We start from the raw sequence: 27621 nt of genomic DNA, 5'->3' as shown, positions 1-27621 counted from the left end.
TCTTGTAAAATCTAGAAAAGCAGTATGACCTAAATGAGGTTTTTGAGTTTATTACAGAATGTAATTATGTATACTGATTATTTCTAAGCGTTTACTACAAACCTATACAAAAAATAGCACCGTTTACACTGGTTTTTAAAATATAGCGAAAACCCGCATATATACTTTTGGTTGTGATAAAATATCTTAAATAGTTTACTGTTACTATTACTGTGTAATTTATATATAGACAAAAATAAAGGCATTTGGAATGGGATTCCGCCTTCGCGCTTTATAAACAGTCAGATAATATAAGGCAAGGATTTAAGAATTAAAGGAGAAATGTAAACTCCCGCAGTTGTAGGTCTACATTAAAGTACTGAATTAATAAAAAAATACCTTCAATTAACATCAACAACATTCAGTTTATAATGGTCAAATACACTTCTGGAAAAGGGAACGATAAAAACTATCGCCAACAAACAAGCAACACGAACGTTTCATTTGTCAACTGACCACCAACCTGCAGGATTACCCGGTATCGTCAATAACGATATCATGCTGTCTAATAAAAACCCCGCGGATTATTGAGTTATATTAACGTAAATTGGTTTTACAGGGTAGCAGGTTATACTATGATGATTTATCAAATACTGCAGGCCCCAAGAATGGTAAAAGTTTTACTACAGGTTCCCCCAAGCTCAACACATCTTTGACAGGCTCGAACCATTTTGCCAAAAACGAGAAAATCAGTAACGAAAAGAGAATCTTCACTATCCAATCCAAAACGTAGAGGCTGAAAATATACAATATAATACATACATAAGTTAAAATTTGAAAGAAGTATTTCTTAAAATGTGATAATAAAACATCTGTAAATGCGGAGAGCAATGTTGTTGGTGGTGTGAAAAACTGAGAACTAAATATATTATGGATCTCCGAGGATTTATGTTTTATTTTAAAACTGAAAAAAGTACTCCTAGATAAGAGTGTTAGTAAAACGTATTATTGTAAGAGAAATATTAGTTTAAACCAATTGTTATTGTTACTGCCACACTTTTATTTATATAATCTTAGATCTTATTTATACTCTTAAATGTACTTGCAACTTTAAACTAAAACAAACAAAAGAAGAACGGCTCCTGAATACACCTTACGCAGAGTTGGAGAGACGTAACATGTATTTATTCATACGCTCACTATTTCACTTACATGGACGCACACACTTGCTTACACCCACACACTTACTATTTTGTCACACTCACACAAACACCCACTCACTTAAGCAAAGTCAGGAGTGTTTCAAATCGAGTATGCTGTTATAATTGGAAGAAGAATTTGTTGTAAAGAGTAAAGAAACATCGAAGTTCTTATTTAAAACAATATATATGCATTTACTTTATTACGGAACACATTTGTTTTTGTATAAGTTGAGATACCCCCAATATGAATGAATAAAACCACATAATATTGATATCTATCTAAAATGACCATACATCACTTACTCTCTTCTTTCCTCTTACCATAAAACGAGACAAAGGTCATCACAAAGTCATCAATTTTAAATTATATACAACAAAAATACGGTTAAGTTTACTTACAAATTATGATACATTTTATTCAAATGTATTTTAGTGGGATCCTCCTTCAAACAATACAAACGACCGCCTTCCACACAATTCTGGATGTATTTCTCTTTCTCAACATTGCTAAGGTCGGTACTAAAGGTTGTTTTGTCGTTGCCATGAAGTTTCGACTCAATCGCATCAAAATTCGGGCATGGGAAGGTCCATGGCCTCATTGTGAAATATTGTAGTACTTGTAGACCTTGGCTTATCCTTTCTTGGACTCGGAGCATACTGAAAAGGGATCAAAAATTAATTTAGGCGGAAGATGCGTCCTATCGGAGTGGATACCACCTGTTGGGCTTTTAAGGATCGTGAAATAAATACTTGTATACTGATTTTTAAAAGTTAATTAGCAGAAATAATAGCGCCTAGTCTAAAATTCGTGTCACAGAGGGATTCATTTATAGTTATTTACGCCTTTTTGTATATACTTCATTGTAAGGGTCATTTCATTCAGTGTAATTATATTGCAATAAATTAATAGGATGGACCGTATCTCCGTTGAATCAAAACGCGACAGCGGGTAACCGTAGCACCTTGAGATGAACACGCTACAATATTGATTATTGAGTCATGACGACATGAACAATGCTCTCTCTTCGATTGTCCATTAATGCAAAAATGCATTAAAATTTGTGTAAAAATACAAGGGGATATGGATTCTAGACCAATTATAAATGATGAGGAATTGTATCTGGATGATACAACTGTATTTCTTGGAATCACTATGGATTCAAAACTTCAGTGATTCCCTTATATTAACGGATTGACGAAGAGACTTTAGTTACTGCAGCTTACGCGGTCAAAAAGATTCGCTCACTAACTGGTGTCGATACAGCTAGACATGTTTATTTTAGTTACTTTCACAGCTTAATGACTTATGGGTTATTATTATGGGGTCATGCTGCTGGTGTAGAAATTATTTTCATCCTGCAGAAGAGAGCTAATCGTGCAATCTTGACTTGCGAACTGGTAGTAAATGTAAATTTACTATTAATTTCACTTCTTTTGACGTTCATAAGTATACTTGTTTACATATATGAGTAAAGAAATTTTGAGTTTGATTTTGAATCTATAATTTAAAATGTAGAAAATCGCTGAGAAATAAATTCAAGGAAATTATATACTCACCTTTCTCTCGCAATATATTTATGAAAATATTATGTATTTATACAAAAATAGTGATAAATTTACTATAATAGAACATACGCATAATGTTAATACTCGGAACAAATCCAGCCTACAATTTCCACATACTAGACTATCTCATTATAATTCTTAATTAATTGTAATTATTTTTTGTAAAAAGGTATAATTTTCTTAAGTAAAATCCCAGAGGCCCTTTTATCACTTTTAGTAAATTTAATGAATTTAAGAAATTTAAGAAATGCTGTGTAAAAAGGCTAACTATAAAGTTAACGATTATCTAGTTGATTAAAGGGCCTGGAACTTGTGCTACACAGGCTACTTCTAATAAATTTGTGATATTTGTTTTACAGTAAGTGATGTTTGCCATTTTGTATAGTGATTTGCTATTTTAAAAGAGTACCGAGAGTTTTTTACGCCGGCTTTTTCTCTCGGCCTACACCCTCATCTTTGCCGATGAGTCTGCGATTCAAATTTAATGACGTGAAATAAGTTATACCTGTGTTTTATATTTCAAAATAAACATATATTTTTATGAATCCGCTCGTTTATATACACTCAAACCTGAGAAAGTGACATTTGGGTAAACGAGAAAACTCTACTAATAAGCGTTAATCGAGTCCGTCCTCATCGACGGATGAAATGAAAATGACGATTTTGCCATCTATAAGTCGTTTTTCACGCGTGAACCTCTATAAGTGAGATTGATACTTGCGACAGACGCATTTAACTTTTGATACTTATGACTCATTCTTAAATTTCGTGGGTCTTATTTAATTCAAACCAAATGTGTGTTTTTGACCTCTATATGTGAGACCCCTTCTGTAACTATGTAAGCTAGACTCCCGGTTAGTGAGAAACGGAAGAGATTAATTATAACAAACATTTTTTTCATAAAGACACGTTAAATTTATTAAGCATGACAAATTTATTTATGTTTATTGTTTATTTTAATTCATTTCAACTCATGTTTATTGACCGCAAGTACTGCTGCCCACTGAAGTATTTCCGAACCAATTCGACTTAGGGTTCTTCAAGAAAAGAGCGTTCCAATTCATAAAAGGCCGGCAACGCACTCGCGAACCCTCTGGCATTGAGAGTGTCCATGGGCGGCGGTATCACTCATCAGGCGAGCCCCCTGCCCGTTTTCCCGCTGTTCTAAAAAAAATCTACAAAACTTTCATTTATCGGTGGATTTGTTTCTTTATTGGCAAAAGCTACGACCAGATGAATTCAATAATGCCAAATGCCACGATATACTCTTATTCCGAATCGAATCTGTAACTCATATAATTAATGAACTATACATACAATCGTTTTTGTCCAGTGATCAACAGCAAAAAGTCTATGCAATATGCAGGAAGTAAGTGGTAAAATATCCTCTTGAATTCGTGTAACGCATAGTTTGTCGTTATGTCACCATTTGGGTACCAGAGAGGCCACGCTAGAGGGAACTTTCGGCCGTAGTCCTTTCCTATCTTTAAAACATCGCCCCAGGTGGTTGGCTTTTGGTGTCCAGTATTAATGTTATAGATTGGTATTACATCTGACCTGAAAATATTTTAATGAATAAAAACACGTGATGCGTCTCGAGGAGAATACAAATTCTCAAACGAGGTCGAGAATGTTTTTTTTATTGTCCTTACATCTTCATTACTACCTTACATCTTCATTACTACCTTACATCTTCTATTCGTTCTTACATCCACAAGTGTATGTAAATAAATTGTGTAAAAAGCTCACAAGAAAACTTATAACTTAAAGGTATTTTTATTCAAGCTTTTTATGTTTAAAGAACTTTATTTCTCATATCAAAATTATGTTTTATTTACATGAGAAACGAGCGATATACACGTCCTAATTTTAGTCCACTACATTCACTCTGACATGCATTTTTAATGGCTTTTAATTCAAGGGTGAATCTGTCAAACACGCTAATATTGCGAATTTTAGATGGCAACTGATTAAACAGTTGCACATCCTCATTCCCAATCAACCTCTTCAAATAATTTGTGCGCGGCTTCGGCAAGATAAGCAAACTCGCTTAACGAATGTTGCGTGTGGTTGTGTCCTTGATCTTTTTAAATGATAAGCCACTATGGAGAGCGCCATTTAATTTTTTTCTAATTAAGATACAAGTGCTGTAAACATACAATTCTTTAAACGTCATAATTTTGGTGTCTTGGTAAATTTTGTTAGTCTGTGTTAAAAATTATCTAAACAGTGCCTTTATTAATTTATTTTGTAGTGTTTGTAAGTTTGAAATTATTTTTTTGCATGGTGTACCCCATATTTCAATTAAATATATGAAATGGGGCTTGACTAAACAATTATAAATTAAATGACGTACCGATTGCGGAATACATTTTGATATTGACCAAAATCTGCCTATAAGGGATTTTAGTTTGGTAATTATGTGTGATATATGAAAGTTCCACTTTAAATATGTATTTATTGTAAGACCCAGATATTTCTATTTTTATGATAACTGATTCAAGTATGTTCTATTCATCATTGGCGTTTAGTTGATATAAGATACTTTAGATGCACGCTTTATTGACTCAACTATACTGCTCTATATGCAACAACGTATAAATCCTGACAAATAAAATAAAATCCCAAATTTGTGGGAGCTTTTGAAGATTTAGGTGTATATTACAATTGAGGCCGCAATTTTTTTAGCTAAAATACAAAAAATATAAATGATAATTATCGTACTTCTCCTTCCGTAGTCCTTCAATCATACCAATCGCTATGATTGCATTTATCGCCGTATCCACAGGGATTACTTGAGCGAAAAGGGATCCATCGCAGAGCATACTTCGGATCGCGCCTTTCCCAGCACCCAGCATGAGTCCTACTGGGCCATTTAGATTATCCACCCATCCGGGAAGTGGCTCCGATAAAGCAGGACAAACTGGAATAAGGTTGGATATATTATTCTGTGAAATGCTTTGACAGCAAAATCTGCTTATCTTATACAAAAGCTATCAAGAAAAATTATGAATAAATCCAAAGACCCATACTGTCTCTCTTGTAGCGGCAATATATACTTGGCCCTTTTTATTGTTTATATATTATATTGTGTAGAAGTTTTAATAGCATCGACTGGTCTATTTATTTTTTCATTTATGTTATTACTCATATTCGTACAAAAGCCTCAAATAGCTATGGAATGTTTTGTTATTGACTTGTGTCACAAATAAATATAAGGTCTTTCCATTTCTTAGGAAAGTTCAATACCTCTTCTACAAATTATTCACGCTTTCACGTGACTCGGCTCATCGCAAAGTACCTTGCACGCTACTGGCGACTTATAGCTTACAGTACAAAGGAAATAATCTCTGACAGTAGTTATGTATCCTTACATTACTTAAGTTATATATAATATATATTTTCGTGAATAATTAGAAGCGCAAACCAAATGTCACTTAGATTTATTACCCTTAGAAGAGCGAAATTAGTTTTTGGTAGCGTCTACTATCCTTAATTTTATGTTAGATATCAGCTAATGTTTTAAACTATTGAAGTTAGTTGTTATCCAGCTTCAAACAAAGAGTTTTTTTTTAAAATATCCATATAAAAAATGGGTTTTGAAAACTTTTTATTTACTAAACTGCAATGTATAGGAATCTCATTTTAAGTCGATATCCAAGCCAATACACGCTTGGATGTAGCCTGTGCTCTCATTTAAACTCAACACATGCCTTTGGAGCGCTTATCACTATTCTACTGTGAAAGCTATAGAAATTGATTTTAGGTTTTGTTCGTGACCTCTGAAGGAAAATTATCCAAACTACTCTCCAACTCATTTACGTCATACCTATACTAGGGCGAGCAATGACTACGGGCATTGTTTCAAATGCATTTGCAACTATGGATTCAGCTAATCTCTTGGAATAGGTATAACAGTTAGGATGTGCTCCCAGCAACGACGGCGTAAGTAGGGCTAGCTGCTTGTCGTCCAACCATTCTATAAGCCGCATTATATCTGATGGCAACACTGTAGGCGGATGTATCTGGAATAAGAAATAGAACTTCCTTAGTCTGTCTATTCATCATATCAGAAAAGAAGATGGGTCCTTGTTGGTGAATAGCATATTTTTAGAGGTAAATTGTAACTGTACTGGCTAGTTGGTAATCGATCTTCTAAACCTAATGCCACGAGGGAAGCCAAAGCCTAAAGACGTATTGTATTGACTACCTGAAGAATTTTGAGTGTCGAAGTGTCAGTATAATTATTCAGTTGTGGAATGTATAACTCTAATTCTAGGAAACCATCTTCAAACTAACCTTTTCCTCGAGAATTTTGTAATCCGGGTAGCAGAAAGCTGTCGAAAGATGAACAAACACTTCTAATTTTTTAAGTCTTTTCGCGACATTAAGGGTCCTTTGGGTCCCGCATGTGTTCATGTTGACGTTGTCTTTTAGTGGCGCCTCCAGTCTGAGAGTTGCGGCAAAATGGAATACCAAAGATATTTCTTCAGACAATTTCTCTACATCCATATCAGACAGACCGAAGTTCTCGAACAATACATCGCCTTGTAGGACCTTAATCTTCTTGAAAGCCGATGGACGTTCATTCCTGATGCGGTCAAAGAGCTGAAAACACATGAAGTTTCGTTATCCACTATACCTGAATTGAATTCTTTTACAATGGACTATGTCAACTGTAACAGGTAAATAATTACTAGGACATGGACACCCATTGTACCAATGATTCCGAAGTCGGCATTTGAGGGAGTACGCAAATTTTAACCTTTTTTTGACCTTGCAAACGTAACTGCTCAAGATTTCCAGCCAACCACGGACGGATTTGCCTTTATTTCGATAGCGTAAATCATGACAATTAAAATAATTTAATTTTATAAAGCATGATTCAAAGAGATAAGAGGGCCGTCTGCTGTAATTTCGTCCCCACTTAAAAAATTGAACAATTAGTTATATGTAGATATTATTTTCATTTACACCGTAAAAACTGTATTTTTAAGAAGCAAAAAGTTTTAGGTTACAAGAGGTTAGACTCTGAAGTGGGTTTATGAGGCGGCAGTTGAAGTAAACGGACCCTTTCACTGGTAGGTGAATTTTCAATAACGTTTCTGCTTGCCAAGCGGAATGATTACATCCCTTCACAATGATTACTTTTACCTGCTTTTCGAAATTTTATTATATTTAGTTCAGTAAATTGGACGTGGATAAAGAGTATTTTAGACAAACTATATTGATTTTGGTGGGAACCCTGACTAGGCTACGATTCTTAACCCAGCTCTGGTCAGGTCGAGCCAATAGGTGTTTTGTATATGTATATATGTGATATGTTTATATGGCAAGGAAATGGAATGTCTTAGCCTCACAAGTCGTCTTCGAAGTCAACTGCATATCGGTTCTAACAATGTCTACGCATTATATTGTATCCCTGCATAGTTTGTAGTATTTAATAGATTCTAATTATTTATATTAAATTAGGCACCAGAACTCACAGGTAATCGTTGCAGTTCCTCTAGTCGTTGATAGACAGACTTTCCCCTCTTCGGACGCATGAGAATATAAATGTTGCCAATGTCGGGAACACTGTACAGGAGTTTCTCAACTAACACTTTGCCCATAAAACCAGAACCACCCGTTAGTAGGACACCCTTGCCCCTGTAGTAATCATTTATTGACATTCCAGCGGACATGCCTGAAATTGAGAAAACCTGTTAAAACCTGAAAAAAATGTTAAATCTCGAGGAAAGCCACCAGGATCACATTTGTTTTTCTGATTTCTTTATAGACGCAATTTTTTTAATGTTAAGGTAAATTTAGACTATGATAATATACAGTCTATCGATCAGTGTCGATCGAGTTGGTGGGTATCTTTTACTGTGATATCTTCTTCTACTAAAGGTTGGCTAAACAATTTGAATTGCCGGGGATCCTGCGCTAGTCTAAACAGTCCCTGAATCCAATCCACTCCATAAGGTTCCACAACCACAATACTTCCCTTTTATCAGCCCGTCTATTGCCTTGATTTTGCCCATCATTATGAGCTGTAAGTAGTCGTATCGATGATGACGCAACATGTATCCGAGATATGCGACATTTTTGTGATATACAAGAATAATTAAAAAAAATCTTACTATGCACCGGCTTAATACATACATAATTAACTTTATTGGGGGAGAACAAACTGTTAAACAAACGAAACTGCTAAAACAAACGAACAGCAAAACTTTACAATATTATTTTATAAGGCCAAAAGACTGAATCTTTGATGGCAAACTTGGGCCCTTACTCTGTAACTTCCAATAGCGATACCGATCTCAATTATGATTTTATGTTCTGCACGATTCCAAGTTGCGACATCAGCCCTACGGGTATTGAAATAAAAACATTGAACTTGCATACGAAAACGTCGGAATCAGTATCGCTAATCAACGCCTATAGAATATGTATTCTTCCTCTGTCTATATTCACTACCTGAAAGAGGATTGACGACCAACTTTAATTCTATTATGATAAGTACTCCAAAATGTTACGGGAGATGCTTACAATAATTATACAACCAAAAACTTGGCGATTATAACAGCGGGTTTGTTGCCTTTTCTCGTACGTTCTACGTATAATAAACAAGTTAAAAAAGGTACTGTTATCGATATATTACATTGGGCAGTAATAGCTTTTTAAAGCAAAGACTTGTTCGAAGATAATTGTTATACGGTACTACGAGTACAAAATAAAAATCGAAAGGCTGGCACGTTAAAGACAGTTCTAACAAAGCTTCCACGAAAGGTAATTTAGGAAAAAAATTATGGAAATGAAACACAATAACAATTTTAAACGGTCATGAATGTAGCCTGTATGTGTAGCTACATGTGCGTTATAGTGAATGCGTGCGTGTCTTACTTATCTGTATTTAAGACGAAAGTGTTGTATTTTTTTTCTTACGTGACATACAATATTATAAGTTTAGGTTACTCTTCGATATTTAATTAAATTTAATCTTTTAATGTTTGGTACTATAACCGTTGTCGTTATCCTAAAATTAAATATTTTAAAAATATGAATTGAGAGAATGCCGCTAGTGTTTATCACTAGCGCCATTCCCTATTTGTTAAAAAGGTTGTTCTGGGGGATTTTTTTCTAATATCCTGAACCCGAAATCCTGTCGCTATAATGGGAACATACTAATACATACATAATACATGTATATAAAAAAAACTGTTCTATTAGCAATTATGTATGTAAATGTGTTTCTTTAATATTTATTTACTTTTTGGTTGTATAATGTATATGTTGTAAACTTGTTTATGTTATAATAAGTCTGTAATTCTAAACATAATATAAATATCTAATTTGGAGGACTAGAAAATTAAAAAAAATATATAATTATCACTTGACGCGCAGTTTGATGGTGCCTTTAATGCATTTGAAATAACTTAGTTGAAAGCACGTGATCACCCATGTTTGACCGTCCATGACTCCGTTACGAGTCATGAGTACCACTAAAAACTAAAAAGATTTAAATATCGAAGCTTGAATTTAGTTCTTGTACTACAAGTCAACTTTCGAGAACTTTCTTATTTGTTTTAATATTTATTGATATTCAACTCACCCCTTTACAAATTACACAATATCTAAATATTTGTTTTCACAGATAAATCAAATTTTGACATTTTGCCATTGAAAACAACATATTTTGAAATTAAAACAATTTAGAACCTCAATGAAAGACCAAGAGCGGATTAGTTTTATTCGTTAAGTTTAAGATTACTTTAGTTATCTTTAATTAGACGTACATAAAATGTAATGGATCTCTGAGAAAATTACTTTGTAAGAAAATTTAAATGGGTTTTTAATTTTTTTGATGTTGAGGGTGAAAGTTTCTAATATAAGCATTGTTTATTGGTAAGAGAGCTATAATGGACCAAGTTAATCACATATATATCATGACTATCTCAATAGTAGGTTTTGTTATTTGATACGTAGCTATTGATTTATGATTTGGTTAGGCTTAAAGGGATTAAGGCTCTATAATCTTTAGACAAAGAATACCTGCCGCGGTTGTAATTACAAATAATATATAGAGATATAAATATTTCTAAAATGGAAGAGACAGAAAAACAATTGTTTATAAATTAGTAATTAATATTTTTTAATACAATACATTTAAAGTAATTAAAAAGCTTACGACTCCGTCTAAATGTAGCGTCATACGTTGGACTATTTGTACAATGCCCTTTGGGACAACAATCAAAAGCCTTACGATGATCTGAGAATCAGATCTGATCTGATGATGATCTCTTTTCAACTCACTGTAAACACAATGTAACAAACAGTTTAATAATCATATTAACATTAAATTCAACTGATACTACTACATATTTTAATATATTATTTACAACGCTACAAAAATGTCGCTACTAATAAATAATACATAAATTTAATTATCATTCTACATAAACGCAATCAGATATATATTGTAAGTTTTTAATAAATACACATAACTAGTATATATAGATATATACGTAACCGAAGTTTAGGTACAATTACATAGCTAAAAAAATATATTTTTTACTGTCCGTTAAAAAGTGTGTCCAGCTATGCCATGGGTACGGTTGCGTCATAAAAGATATTGCTGAGCATTTTAAGTGAGAGGTCGGTGTGATTATAGCTAGTCTCCGTTACTTAAGCTTCTGGAAAAATTTGGAACTAGACGAGATTTTGACCTACATTCGCGCGAGCGCCGCGCTGGTAATGAACAACAATTAAACATAACTTAATTTCTTGAATAATTAAGAAATAAATGCATAATTAATTTCTTGTTTCGTTGGAGTAACGTCAAAGTTTTTTTGTTAATGTTTTCGCAAAGTTTGAGATCTTTTTAAAACCCAGTTGTTTTAGTTACCAAAGATATTCTATATTTGATTCGGTCTTAGTCCAAAAGCGTTTTATAGATTTGTTAAATTATTAAATTAACAATGCAAAAATATTGTATTTTATAATAATGAAAGGAAGGATGAAAAATGTATATGTTGACTTAATTTTTCCAAGATTAATTACTTACTTAACTATAATACAACATTTGTATGTAACAGAAGCTTAAATTGGTTTGATCTAGTGACATGACTTAACGATATAATTTTTGAAAGAGTTGCGAGAGGAATTTAGTTTGTTTAGTGTTGAAAAAAGTCGTATCATGCAATTAAATAATTTATTTGAATATATGTAATTAATATTGGATTAGTGAAGTTATGAAATAATTAAAAAAAATATTCATATATTTCTAAAAAAAGATACACACAAATTATTTTAGGTTTAATACTAATGCAAAAATAAATTTTCAATGCCAGTTTGACATGGCTGCTTGTGTGGTTATTTTAAGTCATCCATCATAATATTATGTGACACTTAAAGGCAAATAAAGGATAAATTTATTAAATAATTATTCACAATAACAACACAAAGCAGCTTAAATGCAGAACAAGCCAATGTATTCCACAAAACAAAACTCGGTTAAAATTTATTTCAGAAACGAATTAATTTTTCAACATCTTAAAGCAAAAAATTAAATGTATTTTTGAAATTACAAACAAAAATGGAATATTATAAATCTGTGGCACTGTAACCTTTTAGGTTTTCAGTTTTCTGTATCATCATGATCAGATCAGAGATCAAAGGTCTAAGGCACGCCGGTATCCTCGCGATGTCCTTTTTAGACAGTAAGCCCATTGATGCAAAGGATTGAACCTACGACCTACTAAGCGAACTAAGTCGTATATGTAATATATCTTTTTTGCTGTCTATTGTTATGACTATATTATAATTATATTCTGCACAATAATGAATGTCAAATGCCTTGAACCATTCGATGATAATGAACATATAATATTATCTTTATAATGTTTAAGTTATCATGATTTTTTATGAGTTGTTGTGTTTTTTAATTTAAAAGCAAAAATTTGCTGATAAAATTTTCTTCGTTTATTTATTTGGGAAGTGAATAACTTATACATACAATGTATAAGGGGGCTTCTTAATTGTATATATAAAGATTCTGGCTGTCTTGCTGTTTCGATTTCATTTCGAAATGCACGCAAAATATATCATAAGTAAAATTTTAAGGGCATCCACTTCAAACTTTGAGATTGCTGCCTTGGAAGAATCTATAAACGCTTTCTTAATTGCAGGCCCAGGTCAAAATTATCCATTTTCTTTAAACTCACAGAGCAGTTTCAATTCACTGATGTACAGGTTCGACGCGTGCTAGGCTTTTGGCCGTGGATACGCATGAGGATGGCAACTGAACCGTCTCCGAATTTCATGACACGATGGCAAGAGACCGGACGGTATGCAAGATGGGCCGGGCTGGTATGAGATGCAACCTGTTTAGACACGCTGGCCCCTTCCCATCTACATGGAACAACAACAGAGCTGGCGCGGCTTGTGAAGCGGCTCAAAACCCTAAATCATGCAATTATAGGTCTAGGCTACAAATGGTCCGTGAGGCCCTAGCACAAAAAGGCTTTTTAAGGAAATAACAAAAAGGTTAGTCGACATCACAGGAGATCGGAGAGCTGGCAGCTACCTCGGTCAATGAATAAGTCTAGCTATTCAAGTAAGCTGCCAGTATCTTCGGAACCTTGCCTCAAGGAACTCCTTTTAAATATATATTTTAGTTATCATATTTTAAGGTTAGTTATTGGTTTTTGTGTTATCTGTAGGATTACTTTGTATATGCCTAGTTGTAATTGATGTGTATGTGTGTAAAATTCGTAAAATTAATTTATTTGTACCTAAGCAGGTATGTTTTTTAAGAACTAATAAATAAATTAGGTTTTAATTCCATATATATATTGCGCATATTGGACACAGTCAGATTAAATTTTGGCAACATCGCATTACCCAAAGCAGGTAAAATAACATCGAGACGCTGTAATGATTCATCCGTTTTGTCAGTGCTATTGACCTTTAGTTCTGGAGCAGTCCAATAAAACTTAATAATGTTGGTCGAACCAATTTTTAATCAAGAATTTTCAATTGAGTAGATTTCCAGATTTGATTTTGTTTACGTATAAATTAATTAAAATATTTTTAGTATAATGGTAAAATCATACAATAAAGCATCTGTTTAATATAGCAACATATATCTGTAAGTAAAATTGGTTAAGTTCGGTGGCGGTTGTTGTAAATATTTTCAAATATATGTTATATGAAACACTTTGTTGGAAACCGGGTGTCAAATGACTTTAATCTTTTAAAATATAAGCTTATAACTAACATAAAATTAGGAATAGTGGGGTTGCGACGCTAACAACAACTAACTAGGCTTATTTAAGGGTTTATTCATCTCTGTGACACTTCAATATAATTGCAGTCGACCTCTTTGGACATTATCGGAAACAAGAATATTGTATTACAATTTATGAGTGTAGAACAAACTTAAGGGCACATTTTGTCTTCAATTGTGTGATGATTGCTTTCGCTTTTTTATTAATCACCTCAGGCTTATATGTATTCTTTTCTAGAATATTCCAAAATCGACAAGCGACGCCGTTATAAAGACCGCTATTTATTCCAATAACAACTATTGCTTTCGTAACTTATATTCTCTGTGCCATAAGCGTGATCACAGACTACAAAAACATGTCCTTATCTGATTATTATATTGACCTATAAACTGTATTGCCGTCTTTACTTTTTGCTCAAAAACTCATTATAGATTACGTACGTGTATATTACATATTATATGACAGCTCAATAGAATATTATGCAAATTAATGTTTTACAAAAGATAGATAACTTGTTAAGGAATTGTTTTTAGAACAATCATAAGAAATTATTTTACATATCCAATACAGGATAAATGCACTGAAAACTACAATCTTAAACAAGTAGGTGACATGTTAGCCTACCTTCAGCCTACGACTCTCATCCCTGAGGTCGTAGGTACGATCTTCGGCTGTGCGCATCTAACATAGAGAGGAAAATATCGTGATGAAACCGACATTCCTTGGACCTAAACATCGATGACGTACTTGTCTCTTAAATAAAATCAAAGAGTCCCGTCAAGTACCATTTAGGGTTGTAGCAGCTTATTATTATTAATTATCATCATTCAAATTTTAGCACAATCTTCATATGACTCTTGGTTTCCGTCTTTATGGACAAACATACTACATACAGCTAGACAAAAACCGCTAGCTCATAGCTCTAGCTGTAACAGCAAAGGAGTGGATCTCCTCGCCTCCTTCCATCTTCCCAAGACGTTTTAATATGTGTTCATTTAAGCGGCGATAAAGGACACATGTCCTGGACATGTGATCCCCCCAATCAACTAACCAATACCAGATGGCATGATGGCCAAACGGACAGTTCCAGTTCTGTGTAAAAAAACGCGTAGTCATGCTGACTGGCGGGTGGAGCATGCCTATAAAGGTATTCCTACCCTGAACTAGACACCCAACCAAATGTTTAACTGACTACTTTAGATACTGAAATATTATAGTTTACATTCAGTTGATTTGTATTTTAAATATCTTCAATAATAATAATAAAATTAAGAAGGTGCAAGTGGACTGTTATTTTATAATACAGTACTAGATTTACAATTCGAACATTAGTTGTAAAAAGTATGCTGTATAAATCGCAGTTGGAATGGACGTTTACCTAGTTTAACTAGTTTTAGTGAATTACACCGCTCACCACATTCTTTGATCAAAATTGTTTTTAAGCGTTACTTAAGACTTAACACGAGTCATTACGAATGTTAATTTTAGGTTGTGTATCTTTCGTCATTCTCAAATTATGTATTGTGTATATTTATAATAAGGAGCACGCGAGTCTCGACTTATTCTATTATATCCCAACAATCCCAATCCCAATATTTTTACACACCTTAACAAGCATATTATTCGTTTTATTGTTTAATCCGTTTTGGCTATATCTTTAATTAAAATATCGTAAATATTATATATTTTTAAAAAGCTCGGTCAGCTCAGCTTTCTGTGCCTGACACGGTCTGCCGACTATAATGTAATATTGCTTGAAAACATATTCTCAACAGTCTTAGAAGTTCAGAGGTCACCATAACTTTCCATGCGTTGTATCCAGTATATCTTGTTCAACGAGTATTGCTTTATAAATTCTAAAATAGTCCTTTAACTTTACATAAAAACGAGCTTCGTTTGAGCAAATGTTGGGAATATAAGCTGCTTACTTGACTTGTGCGCACCGTTTAAGTTACATAGATTTTTTATTTAATGTATCATTTTATATAAGACCTGAGGTCTGGCATCTGTTTCTTTGATTAATTTCTTTAAGACTTTAGTGTATTGCTGTGCTCGAGGCATGTCGTAGATTTTGTCAAAGTTATTAAAGTTTCTTCGCCGCTTACTATCAGCGTGCAATAATTCCCGGGTTGTGAGTCGAACACACTTATTTTATTGCTATATAAACATAGCCTTTGTACTTTTAAATAATAATGAAGCCGGCTCTTTCCAATCTTTTCAAATAAACAGTTTAGATAGATCCTAACTTCATTCAGTACCATTGATTGTAACCCTATATGGGTAAAGGCTTTCCAGATTTTTCCAAATAACCATGGCTTTCTTTCTCCTTTCGCTTTCTGCTGACATTTCTTTATCTTCTATCCACCATTTTTTGGAAGTGCCCTCTTGTCCTACTTCCTGTTGGTACTTTCCATATGAAGTATATATATATATAGTTTTTAAAACCCACCTTTTATCTACATTTGCCCACACATGTACCCTGTCCATTGCCACTTTCATTTTAGGCCAATTAAAACTTTTGTTCAAAAAAGCGAAAAAATAAGACGAAACTTTTAAAAACGTAAGTAACTAATTTATTATACAGATAAGAATGAATTCTATATAAAGTACACATTGAACCAGTTTCATATACATCTTACCCAGGCTTTTTGCCTTACCAGGGTGTAAGGCACGATACTGGTTAAAGTGTCATTGTATATGCTAGGGGCTGTTCCACCAGCAGCAGTATCTCACTATCGATCGTAATTTTTTTTATATCAGAATCCAAAAAATAACCTTAATAACTGTAACACATCAGAAATTCATGATAATGAATGTAACGATATAACTGAACAAATCTCACAGTGTGGCAATTCATCATTCGTTATCATACCGCCAACCATTTACGAGCTTTTCTAAAAGGTCGACGGCACTGAACTTATTCACGTTAATATAGACATGAAAGCGAAATAAACATATTATGGCGAAGACTCAAAAAATATACGTATATTTAATATTTCTTAATCATATTGACATTGAATAATAATTAGTCCCTTGGATATCAAAAGTACAAGTGACCAATGTGGTTTAAATTTAAGAAGTTAAATTATAGTAATGTAACATCTGTAGGCAGAACAGAACTGTAGAAAAAACTCTCACATACGAACAGCAGTATCACAACAGGAATCGCAATAAAGAGAGAAATGAAAATGATTAATCAAAATCCTCAAATAGTAATATTAAAATTTTTGAATCTCCTTGCGAAGGCGAGCATCATGGCTAGTTCAATTTGGCTGCCGCACTTCTAAACAATGCCTTGGGGCTTTGACCAAACCAGGGGGTCATAGGGTTTTCAACCAAGACGTGCGTCTGCGGCCAGGTTCCTTCTACCTGCCACTTTGCCTTGTATGAGTAGTTGAACGAGCTCATAATTTTTGGTGTTACGTAAAACGTGTCCGACTCAAGTTTCCTTTTCTTAATCGTCATCACTTATTTTTTAATCAGCATTCTGTCTAACGGTTGTATTTTGTATGCGGTCTGTCTAAGATATTTTAAGTATACGTCGATAAACCCAGATCTCAAGCGCTTCCAGTTAAGTCCATATTTTTGCACGGATTTTACAAATAGTGTAGTTTTTACAAGGGCTGTGTTTATTATGATTTAAATTTACTGATATATGACGACGCCAAATTATACGAAATCCCGCGGGCGGAAACTGATTTACTCATCGTATTTTGTTACATATATGCAATATTAATAATTAAATAGTAATTGCCGTTTTAAATAATATTAATTCTTCAATGCGTTAAGGGTTACATTATAACATATACATCGATAATTTAATTCGACTGTCCGATAATATCATTTTACATACTTTATTACGCGTATTCAAATCATTTAGTTACAAATACTGAAAGTTTTACGTTCAAGAATATATTTTTACGCTTGTAAGATTGTATATACTATTCGATTTTACGTATAGTTCCCGCTGGGACCATATTTTCCTCTGCAGTATAGCCAGTGAATTCTATCTGTAATATTTTGTCTATTGACCACGCTTAAATTTTTGAAAGTCACACATAAACTTTGCGTAATAACTTTTAAATATTATCAAAGACAATATACACACACAACAACTTTTCATTGTTTTTGTTATTAACACAAGGTGATATCATGCGATAGAGGCCAATTTCGTAACAACTGACGTCGCACTTAAATTGCGTTAACAAAAAGCCCTTGAAAGTCTAAGAATCAAGAGATGAGGTCAACAATAAATTATAATAAATTATAGTAGTTTAGACTGAAAACTAATAAAATAATACTTGATATCTTATAAGATATACTGTATCAAAGAATACTGTAGTAAAGTTTGTTATATATAGAGTGCAGTATTGGCCTAGTGGCTTCAGCGTGCGACTCTAATCCCTGAGGTCGTAGGTTAGAACCCCGGCTGCACCGATAGATTTTCTTTCTATGTGCGCATTTAACATTAGCTCGAACGGTGAAGGAAAACATCGTGATGAAACCGGCTTGCCTATTCAATTGAAAAACCATCATGAAAGAGATACAGAAAGCCCAGACCTAAATAAGTTTGTAGTGCTATTGATTTTTTTATTATTATTAATTGTCATACTACATAATGAGAAGCTGCTATATAGGCGACATGAGTACGGAATTTTGCAAAATAACATATATTGAATCATCATACTAAGATATTACTTTGCATATCACCCCGCCCATTGTTAGAGAATCATTATTTGTAACTAGTATTAAAGCTCTACGTTAATTATAACGACACATATCTAATACAGTTTAAGTTATATTTATTTTATGTCCACCCAACTAAATTGTTTACAAATGTCGTTACTAATTTGCCTGACAGTCATATGATAAAATTACATACACATTAATTATTTATATTTACAGTTTCAGGTGACTAAATCATATCATAACTAACTATACAATTAATATTATTCAGACCAGTCTCATTGCTCGAGTAAGCGTTAATAGCATACATAGGAAAAATCATTGGCCCAACCAGGAATTACGCACGTGCCCTAGGCGAAAGTAATTATCATTTAAGTTATTCAGGTTAGCCATGATATGAATCGGCTGCAAGCATTCTCACGGTGGTTGACAATTACGTGATAAATTATTTATTGAAGTCCATCAAATGTCGACTTAGTAAAGACCTTGAACTTCCTTTTTGCGGTACATGTATATCATATATATCCAGTTGATAAATGTCTTTATGCCTGGTTATGGTACCTGAGCTCGTGTAATCAAACCTGGCTGGCTAATATTGAACTCCAACAGAAAAGGAAACCTCCGTGTCCTAATAAAAAATCTATATATATTTAGCAAACAAAAGTCTTATTCTATTGATATAAAATATCAAAAATTAAGTGATTAATGAATTATAACAGAATTAATGAATCGATTTATTGTTATATAATTAAAATTGGATACATAGAAAACTTAATTAAATCTAAATGTTTGGTCCCTGTGGCAGTTTTCGATGGTCGCATCATTTCATCAATAATGGTGCTGTTTTATATGAGTTATGAATTAAATTTACATACATTCAGTTTTGTCAATAAACTTTAGTGTGTAGAATCTAAAAAATGCCAAATGGTTCTAATTAAATTGTATTCAATTTACCTAATAACGATTCCTTTTATAAGTTTATTGTTTACATAAACAAGGTACCTCAAAAGAAAGTTCATATTTACTTGATCGATTAAAATAAAGTAAGTCGTGTCGTTAATCAAACAATAAAATTACATATGACAGCTCGGCAGGTGGACTCAGTGACCCATTTCGAGGCGGATATTTTCTTTCAATTGCGTCAGAGAAGTCCGTTTATTGGCGTGGACTTAAGACTTAAGATAACCCCATAAGAAAAAATCCATAGGGGTTAAATCAGGACTGCGTGGGGGCCAATTTATGTCACCTCTCTTGGAGATCAATTTGCCTGGGAAAATTTTACGAACGCGTGGCAGAAGCGTATTGGTACGTGTGTGACGTTGTTCCGTCCTGTTGGAACCATGTTCTTTGGTTATAGCCAGGAAAGTTTTGAAGTTCAGACAGGAGAAGTTGTCTAACATTTTTATATAACGCTCTGAATTGTGAATGTAGACGTTCGTTTGAGACCCCTGTTATTTACATTTTACGTGGCCAACTTTTTATTATCTTTAAGAAAAGAGTCACAAACTTTTTTTAATGTAATAGAAGGCAAATAGGCAGGAGGCTTACCTGATGCTAAATGATGCCATCGCCTATGGACACTTACACCAGAAGCCTCGCAAGTGGGGGCCCGACTTTTTTAAAACAAATCAAATCAATATCATATATTCATATAGGTAACACAATGTACACTTAAACGTAAACAAAACCATATTAAACGCTTCTAATTTTACATTAACTGCCAGTTCTCAAAGAATTGATACGCTATTTTCTTGAAGGCCTAAACTAAAACCAAAAGATTTTATTCATTCAATATGAATTATACATATTAAATTAGAACCTTATTGTATTTAAAAAAATATTTCCCTTTCGTATACGTTGTACTCTACAATTCCAGGATATGCCTACAGACAATACATTTTCCGATATAGTTGGCTGCCATCCACCATCCATAGTTTAGCAGTTCCATGTTGTAATTAGTTGCTATCTTGTTTGATAGGAATACATACTTAGTACATTTACCGCATACAAAATTTGCCTCTTAAAAATGTGATCAACAGCAAATTGGCGGTTGGCAGACCTTTTTTAAATAAATATAAAAATACAACTGTCTGTCTAATTAGGGGCTCTGCCTGTTTAAAGTTTAAAGTTATTCGTGTGATAAACAACAATATGAGTTGACAAGTGTACAACATGTTTTGCAATTGCTAATTTTTATGTAAATTACATGAGAAACGTTTAAGCGTGTAAATATTGCGCAAAGATAGTCTCTTGATATTAAGGTCATATTTCGAAGGATTTAATGTATTCAAACAAATCAAATTCATATATTTGAGAAAAATATGAATTTCATTAAGATCAATTTTTAAATGTTGTTGGAAAATCCAGCAATTGGCGGGAAGGTGGGCCAACAACAGGGAACTGTTAGGCCGGAAAATAGCTTTAAGAAATAGGTAATTTTAAGGATTAGTTTTAGTCGAGTAATGTCAGGCTACAGGCTCACTAACAATGTTCACCGCAGACTAACTGTTGTTGACTGACGATCGTCCTAATTGCTAATTCTTAGTGCTAATTTATGACTATTAATATGACTTTGTCAGCATTATCACCTGACATTAGGGATGTAACAGAGCGCCGGAAGTTACTCCTTTTGGAGGCCAAGACACTTTTCGGGTCACAGAGGAGAGGAATGTATGAGAATGTTTCGAATACCATGGACTGCAAAAGAACTAATAAGTCAATTCTCAACCTACCGAAGGTCACCACGACACTGTCGACTATAGTTTACAAACAAGTGTTTAGCTACTTTGTCCATATTGCCAGAATAAAACCGAATAGTCTCGACAAGATGGTAATGGTAGTGAGGAGTCTGGTGTGGTCAGACCAAATAAAGACAATTATGAGTCAACATCCCTTATGCACCGAGACAAGCTGAGTTTAAGGACAGCAAGTCGACGTTTGGCATGACCTTCAGTAATGCAGACTACGAAGAATAAGAACAATGAGTTATAGGGTGGCTAATATTTAAACAACATATATGGATAGAATGACAAATAATCAATAAGTTCTTTTAAAATTCATTATTGGTTTCGGAATCGTGACGTTCGCGGATGTTTGCATAGTATTTTTGTCATACCCAAATTCGAATCCCAGACTTCTAAACGTGTGAACTGTAGCATGATTTCATCATTAGCAACATCCTGATTAGATGAGACAAGTTAACTTTTGTAAATATACTTACAGCTTGTTTCCTTTAACGTTATTAAAGAGGCTTCGCTCTCACCCGCTCTGTACATAAGTGATGACCAAGGGACTTCAGGTTTAGAATTAAGAGAAGTAGCCATATGTTTTTAAAGTCGATGTCCCAGAAGTATGTGAAAGCCTTTTTAATGCGATCGCATCGGAGCCACCAGAGGAGGCTTCAGTGGTACACTATCTGATACACTGAGTGCCTGGAGTGAATCCGACATATCCTTGTTGATTTTAGTGCGGGAGTACTTCCTTACACACAAACACACACATCCCATCGATTAGTGTATGCAATCGACCCGAAGGAGCACTTCCCTCATGATTCAGGTATTTTCCTTGGCAATACGGACTGTTCTATTCCCATTTGTTTTCTTTGGCAGGTATAAAACTTTAATGAATAATTTGAATAAAGTGGTTGATGAATACATACTAATAAACGGACATAATTAAAAGCAGTGTTGGCCCAGTGGCTTCACCGTGTGTCTCTAATCCCTGTGGTCATAGGTTTGATGCCCGGTGGTGCAAACCCATAAATCGACGACATGTGGCAGAGAGAAAGGTAATTAGCTACAGTCTATGAAATAAAACGGATGCAAATTGAGGCTAAGACCCATATAGTCGTAGCGCCAATGCAAAATTATTATTTTTAATATAAAAAGATAGCACGTATATATTTACATCGTTATAAAATTTGTAAGCTTTTTATTAATAGAAATATATCTAAATATTGTATGTGTTGTCTTTATAATATTAAACAATGTCGGGTTTTTACATCTTTTTATTTATTATATTTGCCTGCGTGCTGAAGCTTACCAATGTTTTTTCAATAGCGTCCAGCAGAATGGCTTTTGAAAAAGCATTGAAAAATGGACGAATAACAAAAAATTTAGAAAATAAAATCTAATACGAAATGCGTATGGGTTCGTAACTTTCAAACATTTAATGGTCTTCCCATCGATACAGTAACTCTCCCCTCATTTTAACCAGTGATATATTTAAGCGTGCAGACGCCTATTTACCTTGAGTTCTTTTCTTTAAAAAGTACCTAGTGAACTTTGTATTACTAATTGTCTTTCATAAAATCATAAATAAAGTTTAGCTCATCTGTAACACGACATTGTCTCTTAGGCGGTGTGAAGTACGCTTGTCCATTTAGTATGTGTCTCAAGATCTCATAGACAATTTGAATAAATTTGAAATTAAAAATGGAAAGCGGAGATCTGTGCCAGACAAATTAAAAATGGTCCGTTTTTAAAATGCAAAATAAAAATCATATAAGAAACGTATCTTCCAAGGTAGACATTAAAACAATGGTTAGTGACAATTAAGAGAACTAATTATTGGTTAAAGGTAATGATGCTTTATTATTAATGTTACGTCATATACTCCGGAAGTTTGTCTTGTCGCCCTCGAACATATAGCTATAATAACGATAGTTTATATATGTTAGTTTATTATAGTAAATTACTTCAAGATGTCAGATAGAACACGATATAATGAATGCAGCTCCTTAAAAACATTTTGTAAAATAAAAAACTTGGCAGTTAAAAAAGTGGATTATTGCTATTCTTCTCGCCCGTTTTACGGCCTTGATTTGAGAACTGGCAGTTAATGTTAAATTAGAAGCATGTAATTTGAACTTCTTTGTAAAAAACGCGAAGGTAACAACCAAAATATTCAGAATGGTGGATAATAATTACTAGAAATTCTACTTGTCAAGTTGACTGCTTAACGAAATATTTATTTTAACGAATTATTATATACTTTACCATAAATTATTAATTAGATATAGGTATATATTAGGTATTCAGACAATACAAAAGTATAATACAATAATAAAACAATATTTGAACAGCAAGACTAATTTTTTGTTCGAGGTAGCTGCCAGCTCTTCGATCTCCTGTGATATTGACAAACCTTTTAGCTATATCCTTAAAAGCCTTATAGCGCTAGGTCCCCACGGACCAAGGGTCTCGACATCGAATAGGACAAAATGATATTCGGAGCCTATTATTTTTTTTTAAATTTTTAACACAACTTCCCTGCCACAGCGTCCAGGGACTTTTTATCTCACATTTTTTCTAAAATAAAAACAAGATACATTTAATTAATTTCACTAGTTCGCGAATGGCGGGCTACGCGTCGCGAAATACGTTCCTGGACGATGCGAATATAGGGCAGTGTAGAAGCACATGTTCCACTGTTTGTTCTTCATTACTGCAGGCACATGTTGGGCTAGTCCTAATTTTAAACCTATGCAGGTAACGTGCAAAGGCACCGTGCCCAGTAAGAATTTGCGCCATTTGGGGTGTGAAACGCTTCTCTTTTCTTCTTTCTTCACGACACCGAATAGTATTTGCATGCATTTTCAGCCGCACCAGCTCTGTTGTTGGTTCCATATAGGTGAGAAGGGGTCAGCGTGTCTGAATAGCTTGCATCCCTTAACTCAATGTTCATGGAATCAAACTCATACGTCTGGTTTCTTGCAATACCAGTCGGCTCAAGTTTACTTGTAACGTTGACGGTGGCAAATACCGGCGTATGATATCGTTAATTGCGGCTCGTCTCGAGAAGCGGCCTGCACTTTTTTGGCATGACAGTTCGTCCTTGTCGATGTCCGATGTCCTAGTTTGTCGGTATCACTTCCACAGGGCCGTTTAGGATGAACAGACCATAATCCCAATCGTAGATAGGTTGCGATTCGGAACGGGTCAGACTCAAGAAATGATGAAGCCAATAACCGGCCTCACTACAGCTCAAAAGATTGTCATAAGTCAATTTTTAGTTTACGTCGTCACAGCTCCTCTCTTTATTTAAGTTCTTATGTGTACATTGTGTTACCTAAATGAATAAATATTTTTGAATTTGATAAATATTGCATTGTAATGTTTCTTAATATACACAATAAATATTAATTATTTATAATATTATGCTATATATTGTAAATAGGATTATCTATAAATTTTATTATATTTATTATATCTATACCAAGCTTAGTTTAAAATTATAATTAACAACAGAATACATATGCAACGATACATCCAGAGAATGAAATATTTTAAATTACCAAATAATATTTCTTCATACCTACCATACTTTGTATATCTAATGAGCACAGCATCATATATCGTAATTTTAAGTTATATTTTAATTCTAAAGTGACATAGTGACTCTGTTTTTGTTTACATATAGATTCTGTATAGAGTAAAAAAATAGATATTTAATATATAATGAAAAGAACTAACGAATTTAAATCCAGTCTGTACCAAAAGTAATAGAAAATAGTAAAACAAAATTAAATCATCCTTTAATCTACTATATTTAACTAATTGTGACAAAGTTTACCTGGCGAACGCATGCACCTTACTCCAAGTTTTTTAAACTATAATTGTTGCTTTATTAAACAAGTCATTAATACCTAGTCATAGATATATTAATTCGATCACTCATAAGCATTTCTTTTATTGAGAATATTTCCAATCTATCTAGATGAACAATAAAATCGAAGTTTTATTAAATATACGCTGACATTTCTATATGTGTGGGTGGTTTTTGTTACCCAAAAAAATGTTTTCTCTTCACGGTTCTTTCAGCGGAACATGCGTACGCATTGATGGATCAAAGCGATCGCTAAGCCAGTGGAATTAAAGTTAGAGTACATTGAATTTTCAACCGTGCTTACCTGTAAAAGCAAAGTAGAAGCAGGAATATGAACTTAAACTTATGAGGTTAGAGTAGCGAGCTTTCAGCCCTTACATATTATATTGGACGGCTATTGGACGTTGTAAGAAAACTTCTTTTATCAAATAATAACGTATGTTTCGTAATACTATAAGCCTCGAGAAAGCAACAAAGGATAATATTTATTATAAACTTAATTCAAATCCGTTATACTTTTAGGCGCGTAAAAGGTCTCTTCGCCACTTGTTATTCGCTCTTCACTCGGAATTGATAAACTGACTTATAAGGTGGTAAATGTACATGAATGATGCCGCTTATAGTAAAATTTATGTTATCAATATGTGATTTTGTGTAACTATTTCATTTGAAGAAATTTTATTTCTAGATAAAGATGAAAATCGTTCGACGGAGCCATGCCGTGCAAAAAACTTATCAACCGATCTAATACAATTTGACGTTAATAGTTTAATAGGTGTCTGTAAATCTCTTATTATGTTCCAATACCGAATAATTAAGAATTGGATGTGGATGGAGCTACGTGGACAAGAAAGTCATATGCCAATCTTGTGATTTACCGACGCGTAATTAAATAACAAAGTTTACTAATGTGATTTGATTTTATAATTATTTTAATAGTATAAAAGTGTATAATGTAACCCTAGGCATATTTATCCGATAGTTTTAATAAATACTTTATTAAGGCAAGTAACCTAACCAAAAATATGATTTTCCGGTGCGCCGGAAAGCGAACTCAAATACAGGAAGTGCTCTATTTTCTAAATTCAATGTACAAATTTGCGGTACAGACTCTATTTAACAAATTTTAAAGTTAATTTGAAGTCTGCCATTTTAATGTCAACAGGTTAATAAGAACTTAATGAACTGGATCTTTATAAGTTGAAAATTATATATTAATTTGAATAACGATCTCATAGTCAGTTTATCTTTAATTTATCATTCAATCAGAGACTAAACATCGTACTGGAATTTATGCACATCATCGAATCAAAATTATATTAAAATTTATATAAAAAAATATAATCGAAAACCTATATATAAAAGTCTCGTGTGACGTCATTTGTTGTGGAAAGTATTTTTCAAGTATACAACCTACAACTTACAACCCTTAAGGTCTGATTACGTGATTCAAAATGCCGTGCGTCGCCTCTCAGGATGGAGAGGCGCACGCTCTAGTCTCTAAGCTTGCCCTGCTCCATTGTTTTATTTAAAACGATCTCTAAAACACAGATATAATAAAAATTAACGACAATAATTTTAATGTTTCTTAATAAATTTCGCGAAGATTCGCTTTAGCTGTTTGCTATTTTATAGAAAAACATTGATAACAACTTCGCAAGAAGGCAAAGAAAGCAAAATATTGTAGTTTATCAACTTCGTTTGTTTACATGGTAAAATTATGTAAAAAAAATATGAATATAATAATCATAATTAAACCTAATGCTACATCATCAAAAAAAATTATAAGAACTAATCTTCATAATGTGTTTAGTCAAGCGATTTATTTCAATAAAAATAACATTCTTTGAGTTTTAGATATAATAGTAATTAGTAGTAATAGACGTAATTTTACATTAATAAAAAATGTTGGATAGTTATTAAGCCAAAAAATTAGTGTTATGCGAGACTTGGAAAATTTGCGTCGTACTCACTTGGTTGAAGGCTTCGGCGGAAAGGCGCGCGCGCTCTCTTAGGCACAACTTGAAACTGGTACGATCACCGAACGTTCTTCACATAAATCTAATCCACAAACGCATCTTCCTAATCCCCGCCAAAACAGCGAGTAATATTCTAATGAATATTAAACATAACATAAAAAAATCAATGTTGATAAATGAGAAAATCAAACAAAGATAATTTATGTATTTTATTACAGATTCCATTCTAAGTTTCCTGGTACGTATATAAAAATATTAGCAAAATTAGAGATGTCTGTAAATTTGGATACACTTAACTTAAAACTAAATTATATGTATTATCACTGA

General features: G+C 33.4%; 1 protein-coding gene across 2 annotated transcripts; it reads right to left on the bottom strand.

The window, feature by feature from the left end:
• LOC123718563 (putative fatty acyl-CoA reductase CG5065) lies at positions 1 to 27324 on the bottom strand. 2 transcript variants are annotated; one of them, XM_045675183.1, is made up of 8 exons: positions 27289 to 27324; positions 8234 to 8433; positions 7047 to 7355; positions 6577 to 6772; positions 5472 to 5670; positions 4065 to 4304; positions 1581 to 1838; positions 1 to 775 (listed from the first exon to the last, which is right to left on the bottom strand). In XM_045675183.1, the coding sequence occupies exons 2-8, from the start codon at positions 8429 to 8431 to the stop codon at positions 613 to 615; spliced, it is 1563 nt and encodes a 520-aa protein (XP_045531139.1). In that variant the 5' UTR covers positions 8432 to 8433; positions 27289 to 27324; the 3' UTR covers positions 1 to 612. The 2 variants fall into 2 exon arrangements, with proteins under 2 accessions (XP_045531139.1, XP_045531138.1); XM_045675182.1 differs by lacking the exon at positions 27289 to 27324 and adding an exon at positions 9028 to 9069.
• Between the last annotated feature and the right edge of the window lie 297 nt (positions 27325 to 27621).

Source organism: Pieris brassicae, chromosome Z (genome assembly GCF_905147105.1).
Source record: "Pieris brassicae chromosome Z, ilPieBrab1.1, whole genome shotgun sequence".
NCBI lineage: Eukaryota > Metazoa > Arthropoda > Insecta > Lepidoptera > Pieridae > Pieris > Pieris brassicae.
Note: the sequence above shows the minus strand (reverse complement) of the source record. Positions and strands in the feature narration are given on the sequence as shown.

What these genes read in the sequence shown, in the direction of transcription:
- LOC123718563 (XM_045675183.1), bottom strand. Translation starts at nt 8,431, where the DNA reads ATGTCCGCTGGAATGTCAATAAATGATTACTACAGGGGCAAGGGTGTC. An exon ending in AGGAACTGCAACGATTACCT is followed by an intron (nt 7,356 to 8,233) that starts GTGAGTTCTGGT and finishes ATGTGTTTTCAG; the next exon opens with CTCTTTGACCGCATCAGGAA. An exon ending in AATAAAATGTATCATAATTT is followed by an intron (nt 776 to 1,580) that starts GTAAGTAAACTT and finishes GTATATTTTCAG; the next exon opens with CCTCTACGTTTTGGATTGGA.